Source organism: Stegostoma tigrinum, chromosome 8 (genome assembly GCF_030684315.1).
Source record: "Stegostoma tigrinum isolate sSteTig4 chromosome 8, sSteTig4.hap1, whole genome shotgun sequence".
Lineage (NCBI taxonomy): Eukaryota > Metazoa > Chordata > Chondrichthyes > Orectolobiformes > Stegostomatidae > Stegostoma > Stegostoma tigrinum.
Genome location: NC_081361.1, coordinates 64,650,005 through 64,670,822, shown reverse-complemented (window position 1 = coordinate 64,670,822; position 20,818 = coordinate 64,650,005). Strand labels below are relative to the sequence as shown.

General features: G+C 41.1%; 1 protein-coding gene across 3 annotated transcripts in view; it reads left to right on the top strand.

Moving 5' to 3' along the window:
• The first annotated feature begins 11,394 nt into the window (after positions 1–11,394).
• Positions 11,395–20,818, top strand: part of echdc2 (enoyl CoA hydratase domain containing 2) — a 32,994-nt gene continuing 23,570 nt past the window's right edge. The window contains exons 1-4 of one of the 3 annotated variants that reach the window (XM_048539562.2): positions 11,395–11,684; positions 13,659–13,726; positions 14,729–14,816; positions 20,340–20,426. In XM_048539562.2, coding sequence (XP_048395519.1) covers positions 11,444–11,684; positions 13,659–13,726; positions 14,729–14,816; positions 20,340–20,426 — 484 coding nt within the window. In that variant the 5' untranslated portion in view covers positions 11,395–11,443. Of the gene's footprint in view, positions 11,685–11,709; positions 11,798–13,658; positions 13,727–14,728; positions 14,817–20,339; positions 20,427–20,818 lie in introns of those variants that run through there. The other 2 variants (XM_048539561.2, XM_048539563.1) reach the window with 2 other exon arrangements.

Here is a 20,818-nt window from a genome sequence, read left to right as displayed (position 1 = left end):
CAATGAGATATCCCAATCTGGCTTAGTCCCATTTGTCAGCATTTGCCCCACATCCCTCCACAGCCTCCAATTCATATACCCATCCAGATAACTTTTAAATGCTGTAATTCTACCTGCCTCCACCACTTCTTCTTACAGCTCATTCCATACACAATCACGCTCTGCATGAAAAACTTACTGCTCAGGTCCTTTTTCAAATCTTTCCCCTCTCACCTAAAACCTATGCCCTTTAGTTTTGGATGGTCCACCCAAGAAAAAAGACCTTGGATGTTCTCCCTATCCATGCCCCTCATAGTTTTATAAACTCAATAAGGTCACCTCTTTTTGCCTCTGCTCCGGGGTGAAAAAGCCCCAGCTATTCAGCCTCTAACTTAACCCTCCAGTCCTGGCAACATCCTTGTAAATCTTTTCTGCACCCTTTCAAGTTTATCAACATTCTTCCAACAGAAGGGTGACGAAATTGTAAACAGTTTTCTAAAAGTGGCCTAACCAATGTCCTGTATAACTGCAACATGACATTGCAACCTTTATACTCAATGTTCTGAGCAATAATGGAAAACATGCCAAACACTGCCTTCATCACCCTGTCTACTGATACTTCCACTTCCAAGGAACTATGTACCTGCAACCCTTGATCTCCTTGTTCAGCAATACTCCTCAGGACCTTACCATTAAGTGTATAAGTCCTGCTCTGGTTTGCCCTACCAAAATGAGGCACCTTGCATTTATCTAAATTATAGTCCATCTGCCATTCCTTGGCCCATTGGTCTATCTAATCGAGATCCCATTGTACTCTGAGATAATCTTTGCTGTACACTACACCACCTATTTTCGTGCTATTTGCAAACTTACTAACCATGTCCCCTATATTCACATTCAAATTATTTGTAAAAATGACAAAGAAGTCGACCTATCACCGATTCTTGTGGCACTGCTGGTCCAGTCAAAAAATCAATCTTCTACCACCACCCTTTTTCTCCTACCTGCAAGCCAATTTTGTTTGCAGTTGGCCTGTCCCCCACGATCCCATGTGATCTAACCTTTGTAAACAGTCTACCATACAGAACTCTGTTGAACACTCTGCTATGGACAATGTCTACTGCTCTGATTAAATCAATCTACAAAACAGCTGAAAACAATGTAGATTTCATGATCTACAGTACTGTCTTCAGACTTTTAATTTATCTATTTAAAGATTTTACTTGACCACCATCTCACAAAGGCCCAGAACTGGATTTGATGGTTTTTGCCCAAAACTTTGATTCTATAGACTGAATTTTGATTGTGCAGTGTACTTAATTTATTAGGATATGTTGGTGCCATTTAGTCAGCTTTTAACAGTTGCTGCTCAAATGTGAAGAAATGCCAGCTTTCAAAATATTTCTATTGAAGGCTGCTTTTAAAAAGAGGAACATTGTGATTGACAAAAAAAGACAACCAGTCACACCCCATTAAAATAGACAAACTTATTTTTCAAGCCCGCTGGGAGCAGAGGCAGTTATGTGATTAAAATTAGCATTTCCAGCAAGTGTGTCAAATCCTTGGCTACCTCCTATCCCAGGCCACTTTCTCCGTGGTATAATGGGGTTACGAAGCATTCATGTGGCAAGTGGCCAACTCAGCTCATTAAGAGCCTATTAAAGCCATCTAGAGGTATTTTAAATTTTATATCTTAATTTAGAATAATACTTTTTTTAAATTAAAGGATTTGAGAGAGAGACAGTGTCCATTTTAAGTACTGTCTCTTTGCACACTTACCATCATAATCTGAAATTCTTTCAAGATGAGATTCTCTGATTTACCGTTCATCCTCTTGAACTCACCTGCTGATTAATTGGATAGTGAAGCAGCCTTCTGGCCATTAATTGACTGCCCTGGGAAAATTAATATTGAGTGACTCAATCCTGCACTCTGTAGCCCTTGGACCACCGTTTGAGTTTCACAGATGTGTTCAGAATCCTGCAGGAAAATTTCTACCTTTTGATAAATGACAATGCGTGATATCAAAGAGTTTTCACATTGTAATTGAGTTTATTTTTCAATTTTTTTAAAGTAAACAACCTTTTATTTCACTGGTTATTGGTATTGCTATATTGATGGCTAGGAAAATTGCTGAGTGTGTCAGAGACAGAACCGTTGAATTAATTTTTGTTTTCAGCTTTTGTAAAATGTTAAGTATTGAAAGCTGTAGTTATGCTGTCAACGTTCCATTCATGGTAATTTGCATGCTTTTATTATCTTTAGAGGTAGAGACTTGCAGACTCTGATATAAGGCAGGGAACTAATCACAAAACTCCAAAAATGATTTGCAGCAATCTGTTGGAGAGCCAGAAATCAGTGCTGTTGCACAACTGTAAGTAGAACTGGTTGGGTCAGGTCAATGCAACTCCCTTCCTTTGTTGTTAATTGACTGCTGGAATCCACTGAACTAAACTTGACATTCAGTTCTTGTGATGGTAGTTTTACCTACTACATTTTTTTTAACCAAACAGTGTTGTGTATGTTTTAGAGGTGGGTTCAGGCATATTACCCGTGCCTTGGCAATGTGAGAATAGGACTTCTACCCCTAAGGGACAGAAATCCCTGACTCAAGGCAGTTAGCCAATCAGAGCACAGTTGCTACTGCTAATGGAACTTTCAAGGAGTGCCAAAAAGAAAATCCATCGATACTGGTCTAAAGGTTAAGCCCAGAGTTTTAGCTAAAGGGAGGGATCAAGGACCTGAGTAAGAGAGGGTGGGGTGGTGGTGTCAGGTTCTGGGAGCTGGGGATTGAGGCACAAAAGAGTGTTAGGATACTATCGTTGGCAGGTGCCCCAGTGGGCACAGGGACTCCAAAGGAGCTATTCTCTTCCTGCATTTTACCCCAAATTGTGGAAATAGTGGACTGAGCACATCTGACCTGCCCACAATATAATTACAGTGGAAACTGAAATAAGCCCTCAAATAGCCTTTAATTGATAACTTAAGAATCTCAAATAGGTCTAAGCATGGGCTGGGTGATCTCAGTCATGGCGATCAAAACATGGAGCAAGGTTGGATGTGGATGGGAAGGTGTTAGGGTAGCTAGCTGTTTTATGTGCCCCCATATAGACCATGGGGTTGGGCAGGGTGGGGTTTTCTTGTAACACAGTGGTAGTGTCCCTACCTCTGAGGCAGGAAGAAGGGTTCAAAAGCGCCTTCTCCAGAGGTATGTAACACCATATCTGAGCAGGTTGATTAGAAGGTATCTAGACCATGAAGGGGCTCCCCCTAGTAATATTTTAAAAATAAGAGTCGAGAAAAACTCTTACTGAAGAAAATGCACGTGCTTAAGGGAAAATTCTCTTTCAGTAAATACCTTTATGATCTGTGGCACAGCATTTTTCCATGAAATACAGGAGCAAATTCCTGAATTTCTTTGGCTTGACACATGCCTTCCCCATTGTTAAAATCATCTTAAAATTTAGTATTGCAATCATCTTCAGCTGCCATGAACAACATCCATTTGAAGATTCATTTTTACAGAAACAGATATTTCTGCTATAACATGCATTTTGTTAACACAAATTGGCTGTAACACGAATGATGAATAGTGGACGCTGTTTGGATAACGCAAATTTTCTACTCTACAGTATAGCGATTTCCCTACAAAGTGATTTTCAACAGCGCGAGGTGACACAAGAATGCAACTATTATGTTACAGGAGAAATATCTCTATTCTCTTCATCTATCCTCTTACATTACCTACATGTTTGTGAAATGTATGTACCACCCTCAACAACCCCTTGTGCTTTTTATCTTCTGTAGAGAAAAGTTGTCTTGGATACTTCCTCGTTGGAGATCATGTTTGAACAGCAGTAAGAACCCGATGATTTGAGATATCAAACATAGAGTGCAGCAGTGAATTTTAAAAAGAATGTTAAACTTGACTAATTTTTGTAACAAAATGAAGGGGGCAGTGGATAGGGAGTTCCAAGACATGGGGAATTATGCCATTAAATTGTCTGACAGACCATGTTGAGGAAAGTACGCCACAGGGGGTCAGTTTTGCAAATGTATGAAGTATGATTAGCATTTGGCATTGGAAATTAGATTGGAACATGACAGTTGTGGATGAGCATTTCAGAACAGTCATGATGAATGAGACAGAGATAAGTAATATTCCAGAGGTGAAAGTAAGGAGTTTTAGTGATGCTCTGAATTTAGTTTGTAGTACAGCTTATAAATTGAGATTATACATTGATGGGTTGAGTTTGAATGGTTATCTGTGGGACTGGAAAACAAAGTCAGTGTTGAGTGGGGCAAGACATAATTGATATAGACTTTCATTTTAGCTCAGCTACCAACTGATTTGCTGCACTGGCAGTCCAACAATCCATTCGCAGTTACTGAAGTAAAGATGGAACTGAAGACAGAGAACTAGATTTTGGAGTATATATCAAAACTAAATCAGCATTCATAAATATTGTTGGGGAACACTGTAGCTGAGGGATAGGAGAGAGCAAGAATGGAATCTTAGAATGCCACATGATAATGAAGGTGTGGCTTGAGGGGGTGGGGGAGATAAATATTGTAACGGGTAGAATTAGAACTGAGGCCGCAATCCCCCAGATAAGAGAAATGGAGATAACTTTTGTGGTCTACAGGTCAAAAGACAGAGAATTAATGTGCAGATATGTAGCAAATTGCTGATAACGTTGACAAAAGTGGTCTCAGGATTGTGGTAGGGTGGGCACCAGATTTTGTGAATTAAGCAGTCAGAGGAACGGATAGAGAATTTAGTGGGATGAATGCTAACTAGGACATTCAGAATTTAAAATAGAGGCTAGAGATGGAATGGCATTCAGAAAGATTTTTAAAAGTAGTCTTCTTGAGAATTACTACAAAAGTTTTAAAATTTTTTGGAAAAGGAATGTTGCCAGAGGAAAGGGTTAAAATAGTATTAATTCATAGTTGTGCTCAGCTGGGTCTGGAGCTGTGTGAAGTTCAAGGCAGCAAGATGTGAATTCCATGAAAGATGAGGGTTGTAGTGAAGGGAATGGGAGAACCTATAAAATTGTAAGATTGGATTTGAGATTGAGGGAACTTGGCAGTAGTTGTGGAATGTGCAACAGCTTATAGCCTCGGACTAAAGATAAATGTTCCTCAGGCTGTGTCAAGTGAAAGAATGATGAGGCAGAGAAAAGAGATTGGAGAAGCTAGCAGTGGAAGAAAGGAGTTTGCAATTACCATCACAACCGTTGAGTCATAGAATCCCTACAGTTTGGAAGCAGGCCACTGAGCCCATCTGACCGTCTGAAGAGGGGCCCATTCAGACTCATCCCCCTACCCTATCCCTGTTACCCATATTTACCATGGCTAACCCATCTGATTTGCACATCCCTGGATGCTATGGGCAATTTAGCATGGCAATTCCACCTAACATGCATATCTTTTGACTACGGGAGGAAACGACAGCACCCAAAGCAAACCCACGCAGACACGGGGAGAATGTGTAAACGCCACACAGACAGTAGTTGAAGGATGGAATTGAACCTGAATGCCTGGCAGTGTGAGCTAGCAGTGCTAACTATTGAACCATCATGCCTTCCTAAAATGTCCACGAAGTGAGAACATTATTTAGCTGAAATACCATGCCTTTGAGTCGCACCCAATGAGGTAATTACCTAAACACCATGGGTTACAGTTGTTGATCACACCATAGCAGGGAACGGAGGTGGGTGCAGCCAAAACTTAACCCCACTGGTTGGTGTGCCTGTTCCCCATTTGGTCTCCTGGGAATGCATTCGAGACATGTAAACTTCCAGATTTGTTTACCATCCCCAGAGGGAAAGCCCATGCCCATAGATGGTTTAACTTGCAACCCTTGGATTTAAAAATGAAACAAATGTACATAATACCAGAGAGAATAGGAATGGTTGGGTATCGTGAAAGTTTCAAGGGCATCAAAAGCAGAAGCTCAATGGAGTTATATAAATTTACAGAGTCAGCAATGGCTAGAGATTTGGAGAAGAGAGGTGTTATTGGAGATGGAAGATTCTTTCAGTATGAAGTACTTTGGGGAATAGAGAGAGGCTGTGGACTCTGACAGAAACATTAATATGTTTGAAAATAGCTGTGATTATTGTACTGGTTATGTACATGTTCAACTGAGAACACCATTGCTTATAAAACAGCTTACTTTAAATCAGCTTTCAAAACCCTTTCGTATTAAATTGCTAGTCATCCAACAAATTCCAAACAAATCCCAGTTCACTGTTGCACTTTCTTACAGGCAATGTAAGTCTTGAAAGTAGTTTAGAATATGCATTGTATTATCCATGATTGCACTGGTTGTTTACTTGAATATGCAGGCATTGAATCCAAAATATGAGGTATTGGCTTGAAAATATTCCTCTGTTGTACTACCGTTAAATTGTTTAATGTGACCAGTTTCAGGTAATACTTTTGGAAAAAGATAAAATACCAAATTTGTAAACAAGAAATTATGGCTGGCAAGTTCTGTTGGTGTGTTGTCAGTTTCTAAATGGAACAGCTTTGAAATAATACTATAAGCATGATGGTTTTCAAATTAGGGACATTTGGTGTTTTTGTAATTTTTATGACACTTAAAAAATAATTTGAAGCAGATATTAACAGAGCATGAACGTCTTCATTTTAACTGCTAGTGATTTAGTATACTGTGCATTTGTTATATCTGCACACTTGGCAAGAATAGTCTGCATTTTTTTCATAATTGAGGGTTTGAATCTATTGAACACACATAGACTATATAGAACAAATTGAAGCATATGTTTAATGTTTGTGTTTAATGATGTAAAGCCAAATGAATAATTGTTTGATTCATTTCTCTGCCAATAACATGAATAGCTCACAATCTTCTTTAGATTATTCTGAGTTTAGGTTTTGATTTTGAGCTGTTCCTGTAAAGCATTCTCTGCAATTTTATTAAATCACTGTTTATATCGTAACAACTGTCCCATTGGAGGCTGCCTTGGGAATATCATCACATCGAGGAATTTATTGAATATATCAAACAACAAAACCAGCAAAAGCTCCAGACTATCACATATGTTTTATATTCAACTTTTAATCTAACAGCTTGAAGCACATCAGTTAAATTAGTAGCCTTCTCCTCAATCTTCGGACCTGCTGTTCGAATTGTACTAAACATTTTTACGTACTTTTATTCATCACACCAAAAAGTAGCACCTTCCTGCTCGACTGGTGGTGTAAGTGATGATAGCTACAAGGAGATTTAATTCAATTGATATAAATCAATTCCAGCAAAATGATTGCTTTTAATAGACATTATGGTTAATTTTCTTGTTTACAAAAATGCAAGGTCAAGTCTGTTTATGCAAAGTTTATATTTGTATAAAATAAATTAAAATTTACAGCATTGAAATAGGGCACTTGAGCAAATTATCGATTGATATTTTCACTCCGCATGAGCCTCCTCTCATTGTAACTACTGTGCATCATCCAGTAAACAGTAACTTTTCTTAAAGTAGACAAAGTGTGAGATCTCAGGTAAAAAGGTAAGGCTAAGTCCATTGGACTGCTGTCTCCTCAGAGACATGTCTGGTGGTGGTTTAACCTGTGGGACACCATGCTTTAGGTGAGGGGAGAGGTTTACAAGATGGGACCTCCATGGTAACCTCATCCAGTGCGGGAACTGATGCAACACTGTTAGTGTCACTCTGTATTGTAAGACAGCCATCCATCCAACTCAAGCTGTAGAGGGTGAGTCATTATGTTTATTCAAGGTGGAGATAGGCAGATTTTTAGTCAGAAAGGAAAGCAAGGGTTATTGAAAGGGCCAGGAAGTGAGTTTGAGGTTTATCAGTTTTGGCTTGATCGCATTGAATGGCAAAGCAGACTTGATGGGCTGAAAGGCCTACTTCGGCTCCTTTGCCTTATGGTCAAATAGGTCCCAGAGCTGTCTGGGAGCCCTACACTTAGCCACACCTAACTGCTTGAAGCCTGTTACAGCAGCACATTTTTTGGGATGGAACATTTTCTCCCTCTAGTCAATTATCCCTGAGATATCAATGGTTCCTGGGTCTTCTTTCTGAGACCCAACTGCACAATACCAGTGACTTTCACTTGCCTTTTAGCAGCATTTCTGCTGCAGAGAGCATATTCCTGTGCTCCTCTTCATCTTAATCAAAACCAGCTGTTCAATAACCCTTTAACTATCTTGAGTGGCCTATAAAACCTAGCAACAAACTCGTACTCTGAATGTTACAATACTTCAGCTAATTTCCTCTGCACAGTTGACTGCTCATAACACAAGTAGGTAGAAAATAAATGGATTTCATTCCCATTCTTGTGTGTTGGAGGTGAATATAGACGTGGAGAATGAGCATTTATGAATGTGATAGGGGAAGTGAAGAAACACACAAAACCATGTAAAGGGGCAGAACACACTCAAGACAGTGCGTGATGGGGAGCATGTGTGCTTGTGTGTATTGTGGAGGAAGGGGTCATAAGCTGAATACTGACCTGGCTAGACAGCATGTGCATCCAGAAAATGCACCTGCATAAGTGTATGAAGGGTTGACTGAATGAATAGAACTGAGTCAGATACCGTATATATCACCCATGCACATTCCACTCCTCAATCCCTCCCCTTCCCCATCTATTCTCTATCTTCTATATCAAACAATCACCTTCACTCCCAATAACCCAGTCCTCCCTTGTCCTCTATCACTCCCCTCCTTTTCACAAAACTATGTTGACTCTGATTGTGTTAAGCTTATCTAAATATCCTGCCATTTCTTCCTTGAAAATGGACCCTAGCATTTCCCAATGACAGATGTTAGGATAAATATAGTCTGCCTGCAGTCTCTTTATGTGGAGATGCCAGTGTTGGACTGGGGTGGACAAGGTCAAAAATCATACAACACCAGGTTATAGTCCAACAGGTTTATTTAAAAATGCAAGCTTTCGGAGTTCAGCTTCTTTCTCAGACATAGTGTGAGAGACACGGAATTTATGAGCAGGAAGGTAACAACCCTAAAACTGGCCACCTCTTGTTGAATCTTTAATCAGTTAGGAAGGAGATTACCGATTAAAATGCAAAATCCAGATTCATCTTGAGTCAGTGTCCCAAGATAACTAAAGGTTTTATCAATGTATAAAAGAGGTGACATCTTAGGTTAGACAATGCATTTTAGATGTGAGGTCTTACTTAGAATCTGACTATATTTTAAACTGGGGTCAGGTTTTATTTTTTGAGTAAAACAGAATGTATTTGCATCTAAACAAACATCTTGGATGAAATAATTTGTGTGTGTGTGTGTACGTGAGAGAGAGTGTGTGTGCGCACGCGCGCTTGAGAGAATGTAAGCATGAGGGAGTGTATGTGTTTGAGAGAGGTTCTGTGTGTGTGTGTGTGCTTGGTGAAACAGTTTGTGTGTGTGGAAGTATAGAGTGTGGTGGGGTCATCTGCAGTGCGACATAAAACCAAGATCACAATTGAGGTCATCCTCATGGGTATGGACCCTGGCTTTCAACTTGTGTTCAGCAATTTTGTGTCGTTGTGTATCTCAAAGTCCACCTTCAAGGACACTTACTCGAAGATTGGAGGCTGAATGTTCTTGACCCCTGAAGTGTTCTCCCACTGGGAGGGAACACCTTTCTCCGGTGATCGTTGTGTGGTGTCCATTCATTTGTTGTTATAGGGTCTGCATGTCGCACTAATATATCATGGCATGGAGCATCCTTGTCTGCAGTATATGGGATAGACAACATTAGCGGAGTCACATGAGTATCTGCCATGTACGTGGTGGGTGGTGTCCATGTCGATGATCTGACATGCCTTGCAGAGGTTGCCATGACAGGGTTGGATAATGTTGTTGTCGATGTTGTCCTGAAGGCCAGATAGTTTGCTGTGAACAATAGAGTGTTTAAGGTTTGACGGTTGTTTGAAGGTAAGAAGTAGAGGCATAGGGAAGATGATAGTGAGATATTCATTGTTGTTGATAATGTGTTGAAGTCTGAAGACATGCTGTAGTTTCCCCGTTCCAGGGAGAAAGGATACTCAATCGGTCATACCTTGTGTGTTTTCTGAGGAGGTTATTACAGTTTTTCACTGTGGCATGACAGAATTTGTGATCAATGAGTACAGCATTATATCCTGTTCTTCTGATTCCCTTTATGACTACAGTGAATGGTTAATTTTCCCTTTGCTTCCCATTGACTCTAATTTTAGAACTTCTAGATACCACACACAGTCAAATTCCACCCTACATTAGGGACATTTAAACAGTCCTTGGATAAGCATATGGATAATGATGGGATAGTGTAGGGGGAGGGCTTAGATTAGTTCACAGGTCGGCGCAACATCGAGGGCCGAAGAGCCTGTTCTGTGCTGTATTGTTCTGCGTTCTATTGTTAAGGGCAGTTACTCTCATCTCGCCTCTAGAATTCAACTGTTTTATCCATGTTTGGACTTAGGCTGTAATGAAATCTAGAGCTATATGGTCCTGGCAGAACCCAAACTGAGTGTTAGTGAGCAGGTTCTTATTGACCAAGTGCTGCTTGATGCCACTGTCAACAACTCATTTCACCCTTTTGATGACTGAAGGTACCCTAGTAGGATGGTAACTCGCCACATTGGTTTTGACCTGCTTTTTTTGGAGTAGAATAAAACTGGATGGATCATTTGCTGTCAGCATGGACTGAGACACTGGAAATGTCAACAGCAACTGTAGCACATTATTCATCCTTCCAAGTCCTCCTTATTAATATTTGAGAACTGGTGCTAACGTTGAGAGGGATGTCTTAAAGACAAGTCAAGCAACAGCCTGACAGTCATACTCGCATGGTACAGACAGCATCCCTGGCTATGTCCAAACCCAGCAAAGGTAAGTGGTACAGTGGTATACAGTCAGGAGACAGCTGCCCAACGTGACGTCCACATTGACTCTGGATCTATTGAAGTCTCAGGCGTCAGGTCAAAACATAGCTAATTGTTTTGTACCACCCCTCCCAGCTGCTGAATCAAAGCTCCTCCCACATAGAAGTTGACAAGTCGAACAACATAGGTCGAGTGGTAAAATGACTGTTTGAAACAGGATTGTGATAATCGATGAAGGCTGGAAAGGACGGCATGATTGAAAATCAAACTGAATGGGAGAGTTGTCACCTGGACTTCGATGCAGCATAATCTATGAAATTGTCGTTGTGTCCAAATGTCAAATGACATCCAGTTGTATAAATTAAAAATTTTAAACTGAAAAACTTAGGTTAACTTCTGGGGTAATAACAGGTGGTTACAGATCTTTCAGTTGTTGTAGGCCCGAAACGTCAGTTTTCCTGCACCTCTGATACTGCTGGGCCTCTGTGTTCCTCCAGCTCTGCACCTTGTTATCTCTGAGCAGTGAGTGCGCTCTTGCCACATCCAATAGGATCGGCGCTGAGGCGGGATTTCCTCCCTGTTCGAGGCTGGTAATGAATGTGTAGTTTTCAAACGTCGGTGACAGTAATGAGGAGTTTTGTTTCTTTGGGATGTTTGGTTGGACATGGCAAGATTGGTTTTATGCGGTTCGGTAGACGAATGAATCCGCAGAATGCGGTGAGCTGTTTAGCCGTGGAAGGGCTGGGCAGTGCACGGAGAGGAGTCGATAGAAGGCGATGCTCGGGGAACTGTGGCGCTGCCGAAATCCAGATACAACGTTTACAGGGCGAGAATTCCGGTAAGGGATTAGCGTCTGCTGTTGCCCGATTTTCTAACAGTTGTGCTGCTAATGTGGACACGGATTGCAGAGTTTTTACCTACTCTATAATTCTGATGTTCGAATATAAACAGGTTTGCGTTTAATCTTTAAAATTAAATCTCGTTCTTCTGGCACAGATGTTTCCTGATCTAAATATTTGCAGCATTTATTGTAGGAATTTCAGAATTGCTATGACAGCACTTCTGTACTTTTATTAATTAAATAATCTTAGTGGTGATTGAAGGCCATTTTATCCAGGTGACTGGAGGATGTCGCTGGCTTCTTTTCAATAGTGCTGTGGAATTTATGACGTCCATTTGTACATGTGGGGGATTAGATGATCCAAGGTTTAATATTTCATTTGTAAAGTAGCGTGTCTCATAATGTAGTGTTCTTCATTACAGCACCGAAGCTTCAGCTTGGGAAAAGGCCCAGACGTTCACTGTTATTCAGAATTAACTTGTGGCATTCACTCGGGCACAACTGAAATTGGGATGTTGCTGTGACCTTGCACTGCTAAAAGCTTTGCTACACTACTGTCTTGTGGAGAGATAGGCATTCACTTAGAAACAAAGGAATAAATTGGCAAATTTTTTCCTATTAGTTAAACATTAAGTACACCAGTGGAAAAAAAGAGTAATGTAAAAGGCTCACTGGACCCGAAACGTTAACTGATTTTTTTTCTTCACAGATGCTGCCAGACCTGCTGAGCTTTTCCAGTAAATTCTGTTCTGGTTCCAAGAAAAAAAATACAGATTGTTCACTAAAAACATCAGTATTTTATTAACATTTGTTGATTGTTAATTCAGAAGAGCTGAATATTGTTTAAGTAGAGAAGGACTGCAGAAAGCTGCAGGTCAGATGGATTTGGGGGTCCTGGTGCATGAATCATAAAAACACTGCCATCCAAGTTCTGATAGTAATAGAGAAGGCAGATGGAATGTTGGCCTTTAGTTTAGATGTAGATTTATTGTGACATGTACACAAATATATGGTGAAAAGAGTTTTTTTTGCATGTTCTGAGCTCAGAGTCACCACACTCAAGTATCATCATCAGGCAGCACAATTGTTAGCATTGTTGCCTCAGATCTAGGGAACCAGATTCACTTTCACTGCCTGTTTGGGACTATGTATTTCTCAGTGAGGATTCTTGAATCTGGTTGAGTAAACATGTTGCTATGTACCGTACTCATTCAAATTCTCGGTGTCCAGTAGAGGATGCTGCCTTAAATACCCTTCACCGTTGGTTGTTGTGTGGTGTTCAAAAGCTCATAAAAGGCCTGTAGGAAGCAACAAGATGATGAACAGCCAGCGCCACTTGTTAGTTGCCGTTTGTGCCAGATTTTGCAATGTGCTTAAGCCCATAGCAGACACTGGGTGTAGAATTTTCTGTGTTGGAAATAGAATGATTCCTATAAGAAAATTTTGCCTTTTAAATTATCTTGTGTACCTCCTTTGCCGTAAAAATAAATGTGAAAATGTAACTTGGTTAAAACACAACAGCAATTTTTTTTGCTGCTGTCATACCACTTGCATTATGTTTTCACCCTGTAACTAGTGTTATACAGGCATTGGGTGGAGAACATATCCCCTGCAGTTTAAATTTTAAAACACTCCCTTCCTTCTAAATTTCAGTGAAGAAATTTAGAAAGCTTTCTTGTTTGAAGTTAAATGGTTAGCGTTCACGAAAGCATCATCTAGTGAAATGTTTCTTCCTTCATCTATAGAAGATTAAAATGAATTAAGTCCACTATGAATGGTTTAGTCACTGGAAGCTGGACAAATGTTTATTTGGGAGTGGCGTATGTGCAGTACCTCATTGTACTGATTTAGTTCTATAAGAATCAAAAGTATTAATGGGTGTGTGCTTCTTTTGAAGAGCAAATTGGGGAACTTAAGTGTAGAAGCAAAGTTAATGTTTCCAATCGTGAAGTTTTTTTTGATTCCTTTTAGGAATTTCAGCTGTTTTAATGAACAGACCTCATGCAAGAAATTCCCTTGGAAATGTATTTGTTACGCAGGTACATGAAGTTTTATTACTTTTTCTTAAAAACAGTGTATTCCCGGAGTGTCTAACCTACATCACCTGTGGTTTAACTCCTACCATTTAGTTCTTGAAACAAAAATAACTCTTCTATTTGCATTTAATTCTTTGATCACCTTTGGATTTTATAAGCTAAACTTTTTTAGAATGAATCTTTTTAGATTAACTGCCTCTTTGGGGGAAGATCTCCAAATCTGAAAAAAGGTCTTAGTTTTTCTGCAACTGGAGACATTTGTAAAATATTTAGAACATGTTACTTGCATTGATGTAAAGCTAACACAATCACAATCAGTGTAGATTTTAATGGGAGGGATGGAGCAATGGTAATTAATCACTGTTTTCAAAGAGGGTGATAGCAAGTCCCAGGAACATGAAAGAACTTGGATGATGTAAATCAGAAACAAAAACAGAATTTGCTGGAAAAGCTCAGCAGGCTTGATAGCATCTGTGAAGAGAAATCAGAGTTAACTTTTTGGGGCTGCTGACTCAAAAGCATTAAATCTGATTTCTCTTCACATGCTGCCAGGCCTGCTGAGCTTTTCCAGCAAATCCTTTTATTGTTGCCCAGGAAAACATAGACCATCATAATTAACGATGTGAGTCACTTGGCGCATAGTCTCCTACTTTGTTAGGCCTTTGGGTGGACTCTATAACCAAAGACCCCAAGCAAAATTCCAGGAAAATCTGGAGCCAAGCATGTTGGCTTTTATTTATACAATTTCACTAAATGTACATTTAACTTCTCTCTTAATTTGTATTGTTGCCTGATGAATGATTTCAAGTTTCCTCTTCCTTTTTGCTCACTTTTTCCCTTTCCTTTGTCTGCTTTGTCTCTTTTGACGCCTGTGCCAATACAATAATCAGTTTTGATCAAGCCTTTTGACATGAGGGTTTACACGGATGGAGTTTGATTTTCCACATTGATGTCAATATTCACAAGAGCTACAATGAAAAACTGGAACTGATTACTTGTTTTTAGCTTGAAGAAGCAGTTGAAGATTTGTGTCAAGACAAAAGTGTGCGTGTGGTGCTCTTTAAGAGTCAGATCAAAGGAGTTTTCTGTGCAGGTAAGAACTCTACAATCTGAGTATTTTGTAACTAGAATGTGAAGGTAGAATTCTGCTCCTAAGATACTGCTTGGCCTGCTGTGTTCATCCAGCTCCACGCTTTGTTATCTCGCATTCTCCAGCATCTTCAGTTCCCATTATCTCTGGTAGCATTATCCTGTTGCACTGATGGAATGTTCTCCTAACCATACAAGGCTTTGCAGTAATTTGGAAGACTTGAGTTTGGGCTCCTCTAAACTTTATGGTAGAAACTTCAAATTGCAAAATCATGGCTCAGTATACTTGATAAGGAGCTACCATACCTAGAATCAAGTGGGTGATAATATGATTATTAAAATACGGTGGAAATATTGCAAATGTTAAATTGAAACATATTAAATGTACTTAGTTATGTGTGATATTTTCTTTTCAGGTATATGAATTGTAACATTATAATATATTCCAAACAGTGTCTTTTTTAATAATAACTAATAATTCCCTAAACAAATTTTGTGTCTGAAATTTGAACTTAGAGATCTATATCCATCTCAGCCTCTTTCTGAGTTCCCCAGCATCACGGATACCGGTATTTGGCCAGTCCAATTCACTCCACATGACAACAAAAAAAAACTGACTGTGTGCTGGATACTATGGGTAGTATTGTGATGCTAAGGCCATGGGTGCCGATGACATTTTAAAGATTTATGCTGCAGAACTTGCTGCACGTCTAGTCAAGCTGGTCCAGTGCAGTCATGACAGTTGCATCTACCCATCAAAGAAGAAGTCTGCCATATATGAACACAAAAAAGCAGGACAAATCCAATCCAGTCAGTGACTGATCCCATCAGTCTACTGTCAGTCATCAATGAAGTGATTGAAGCTGTCACCAGTAGGGCTGTCATGTACCATTTGCTTAGCACTAACTTCCTGGCCTCATTACAGCCTTGATTCAAATGTGAATAAACAAGCTGAATTCTGGAGGTAAAGTCAAACTCTCATTGACAAATGGCAAGGTATTTGACCAAGTATGGCATCAGGAGCCCTTGCAAAACTAGAGTCATAGGAATCAGGGAAATTCCAGCAATGTTTGGAGTCATATCCAGCACATCTCTGCTGGAGTTCCTCAGGATGGTATCCCAGGGCCAACTGTCTTCAGCTGCTTCATTAATGACTTTCCCTCCACCATAAGGGCAGAAGTGGGGATGTTTGCTGTTGATTGCACAATGTTCAGTGCCACTTACGAGTACTAATGTCCAAATGCAGCAATATCCAGACTTATTTGAGGTTGGCTATGAAATTATTTCCGTCTGGGCAATCATGGCTGTAAAGTTCCATTCTGCACCTTTCTGGAGCAGAGATGTGGAGGTGGCAGTGTTGGACTGGGTTGGACCAGGTCAAAAATCACGCGACACCAGGCTATAGTCCAACAGGTTTATTTGAAACCACAAGCTTTCGGGTCCTCAGTTAGAAGGTTTTAATTGAATGATATGTACATGTAAGTCCCTGAATTTCTTTAAAGTCACTGCCCTGAGGGAACTAAAGGTTTTATGAGTGTAAAGAAAAGGTGACATTTTAGGTCAGACAGTGCGTGTTGGGTATGAGGCCTTGTATTTTTTGCAGCAAACTACCCAGCCTTCAAGACAATGTCGACCACAACAATATACAACCCTGTATTGTAACCTCTGCAAGACGTGTCAGTTCTCTGACATGGACACTACCGTCACATGTGGGAACACCACCCATCACGTGAACAGCAGATACTGGTGTGACTCGGCCAATTTTGCCTATCTCATACGCTGCAGGTAAGGATGCCCCGAGGCATGGTATATTGGTGAAACCATGCTGACATTACAACAATGGATGAATGGACACCGCAAACAATTGCCAGGCAGGGGTGTTCCCTCCCAGAGGGTGAACATTTCAGTGGTCAAGGACAATTGGCCTTGGATCTTTGGGTAAACGTCCTCCAAGGTGGACTTCAGGATACCCAACAACGCAGAGTCGCCGAGCAGAGGCTGATAGCCAAGTTTGGGTACCTATGAGAATGGCCTCAACCAGTATTTTGGGCTCATGTTACACTACAGGTGCCCTCACCACATTACACACACTTGCACGTATGCATGCATGCACTGTCTCACACTATTGCATGCACATTCTCGCACTCTCATACAAACACTCTGTGTCTCCATGTCTCTCTCCCTTTCTCTCACTCGTGCCCTCACTCACCTGTGCACACGCTCTCTCTGTCACACACATCTTCTCTCATACTAACACAGTCTCTCTCATGCTGTCTTGCACACACTCTTGTGCACACACACACTCTGTCACATAGATTCTCTGTCATACAAACATGCACTCTCTCTCTCTCGCACACTCGCAATCTCGCACACACACAAACCTATGGGGTGAATTTTGTTCAAAAAGTACACAATTTACAGACAATAAAATGTGAGGCTGGATGAACACAGCAGGCCAAGCAGCATCTCAGGAGCACAAAAGCTGACGTTTCGGGCCTAGACCCTTCATCAGAGAGGGGGATGGGGGGAGGGAACTGGAATAAATAGGGAGAGAGGGGGAGGCGGACCGAAGATGGAGAGTAAAGAAGATAGGTGGAGAGGGTGTAGGTGGGGAGGTAGGGAGGGGATAGGTCAGTCCAGGGAAGACGGACAGGTCAAGGAGGTGGGATGAGGTTAGTAGGTAGCTGGGGGTGCGGCTTGGGGTGGGAGGAAGGGATGGGTGAGAGGAAGAACCGGTTAGGGAGGCAGAGACAGGTTGGACTGGTTTTGGGATGCAGTGGGTGGGGGGGAAGAGCTGGGCTGGTTGTGTGGTGCAGTGGGGGGAGGGGATGAACTGGGCTGGTTTAGGGATGCAGTGGGGGAAGGGGAGATTTTGAAACTGGTGAAGTCCACATTGATACCATATGGCTGCAGGGTTCCCAGGCGGAATATGAGTTGCTGTTCCTGCAACCTTCGGGTGGCATCATTGTGGCAGTGCAGGAGGCCCATGATGGACATGTCATCAAGAGAATGGGAGGGGGAGTGGAAATCATTTGCGACTGGGAGGTGCAGTTGTTTGTTGCGAACTGAGCGGAGGTGTTCTGCAAAGCGGTCCCCAAGCCTCCGCTTGGTTTCCCCAATGTAGAGAAAGCCGCACCGGGTACAGTGGATACAGTATACCACATTGGCAGATGTGCAGGTGAACCTCTGCTTAATGTGGAATTTACAGACTGTCAGTCAGTGTGGCATTTTACAAATTCCTACTTTAGAAATAAAACCAGCCTGACTCCAGGTTAAAACACAAGCAGATTGTAAACAAGGCCTCACACCTAACATGCATTATCTGACCTAAAATGTCACCTGTTCTTTACATTGATAAAACCTTTAGTTTTCTCAGGACCATGCTTTGAAAGCAGTTTGGGGATTTACATATACATATTAATCAATTAAAACCTATTAACTGATTAAAGATTTAACAGCATCTTGGGGTTGTTTAATACATTCTCATCATTAGTGTAACCCTTTGATCTCTTCCTTATAAATTCTGTGCCTGATACTATAATCTCTCACTAACATCTGAAGAAGATCTGAGGCTCTGAAAGCTTGTGTTTTTAATTAAACCTGTTGGGCTATAATCTGATGTTATGTGATTTCTGACCTTTTCTGGAGCAGTCGGGCAATGGGCTATTACAGTCTACTTTTGGCAATGTATTGTCGATATTGGCATAGCATTACATAACGGGTTCTGCTGAGTGATAGATAAGAATCAATAATGATATAGGTATGATTTGATTTGAAAAAAATTCCAAATCACAATGACTGAAAATCTGCTAAAGACTAAAGATATATTGAATTTTCAAACACTTTATTGAACTGATTTTAAATTGTTGTGTTTTTGATTCTGGCTATGTCACTGTCTAAATGTTTGTATTCACCATTGCATTGAGTGCACACACAAACATCCTCAAGTTATCAATGACCAGATACTTGGGTAGTCTAGCCATGTTAATACAGTGTCTACAAAAGTAGGTCTGAGGCTAGGAACTATGCAGCAAGAAACTTAACTCCCGATTTTCCCTAAGCATGTGCCTTGGAGTTGGTGGACAAGTCAGGAGTTTGATGGAATATTCGTACATGTCTAGATTAGTGCAGCCTCAATGATACGCAAGAAGCTTGATGCCACCATGGGAGCACGGTGGCTCAATGGTTAGATTAGATTTAGATTCCCTACAGTGAGGAAACAGGCCCTTTGGCCCAACAAGCCCACACTGCCCCTTGAAGCATCCCACCCAGACCCATCCCCCTATAACCCACACACCCCTGAACACTACAGGCAATTTAGCATGGCCAATCCACCTAGCCTGCACATCTTTGGACTGTGGGAGGAAACCGGAGCACCCGGACGAAACCCACGCAGACACGGGGAGAATGTGCAAACTCCACACCGACGCTGGAACCGAACCTGGGTCCCTGGCACTGTGAGGCTGCAGTGCTAACCACTGAGCCACCGTGTCGCCCCTGTTAGCACTGCTGCCTCCCAGCGCCAGGGTTCGATTCCATCCTCGGGCAACTGTCTGTGTGGCAACTGTCACGCTCTCCCTATATCTACATGGATTTGCTACAGGTGCTCCGGTTTCCTCCCACAGTCAAAAATATGCAAGGTAGGTTGATCAGCCCTGTATGTTGCCCATAGTGTTCAGGGGTGTAGCTGGGTTAGCCATGGGAAATGCAGGCTTACAGGGATAGGTTTGATGGGATACTCTTTGGAGGGGTGGTGTGGACCTGTTGGGCTGAGTAGCTTGTTTCCACACTGTAGGGATTCTGTGGAAAGACAAGGCAGCCTGCTTGATTGGTAACGCATCCATAAACCATTACTCCGTTTATCATTACAGTAGTAGCAGCACAGTGTGCCATCTACAAGATACACTGCAGAAATTCTCCAAGGCTGCTTAGACAGCATCTTCCAACCTCCCCAGCACTACCATTTAGAAAGATGAGGGCAGTACGTACAGGGGAATACCATGTGTCTGTAAGTTCCTGTCCAAACTACTCGCTGCCCTGACTTTGAAATGTATTGACCTTCCTTCAGTAACACTATGTTTAAAATCTTGGAACTCCTCCTGAACATCATAGTGGGTGTATCTACACCAAATGGATTGCAGCAGCTCAAGAACACAGCTCACTACTACCTTCCCCAGGGCAACACATACGTATTTTTTAAAACTGTTCACAGTGGACATTACTGTTGCTGAAATTTCTTCTTTGCTTCTTTTCATCCAGTTCTAACATAAAATATCAGTATTTATACTGAAGGAATGCAGCAGGGCAGGCAGCATCAGTGGAGCAGCTTAGTTGACGTTTTAGAAGGGTCCAAACCTGAAACATCAACTTTCCTGCTCCTCTGATGCTGCCTGGTCTACTGTGTTCTCCAGCTCCATATTGTGTTGTCTCTGACTCAAGCATGTGCAGTTCTTGCTATCTCTGTATTTATACTGAAATTGTTTCTCAAATTATTTCTCCTCCCTTTTTCCCCTAATTTGTTTTCTAGGTGCAGACTTGAAGGAACGTGCTCAAATGAGTAATACAGAGGTTGGCCACTTTGTACGTAGGTTGCAAAATTTGATGAACAACATAGGTAAGTACAAAGGATAAAGATCCATCTTCATTTTGGAAATAGTAATTTTGAGCATTTTTTAAAAATAAAGCAGCACTTGTGAATAGTGTTTTTAATCCAGGTGTATTGGTATAAAATGACTCAATGCTTGAAAGCTAGTGCAGAGTTTCACCAAACAAATTTTTATGAAATGCACTGTTACTGAGTAGCACAAAAGCAACTCAATTTCAGTGGGAGTCTCCCTAATTTGATATATTATCATTTGAGTATTGTTTAAAAAATGACACTTCTTGTCAAAGCTTTTGGTCTTGCACTCACTGAAACAATTTGCAAAAATACCATTGCCACAGAGATTTGGTGCCAATGCCTTTTAACCAATCAATCATTCTCTTAAAATTCATCCTGTCCACCCT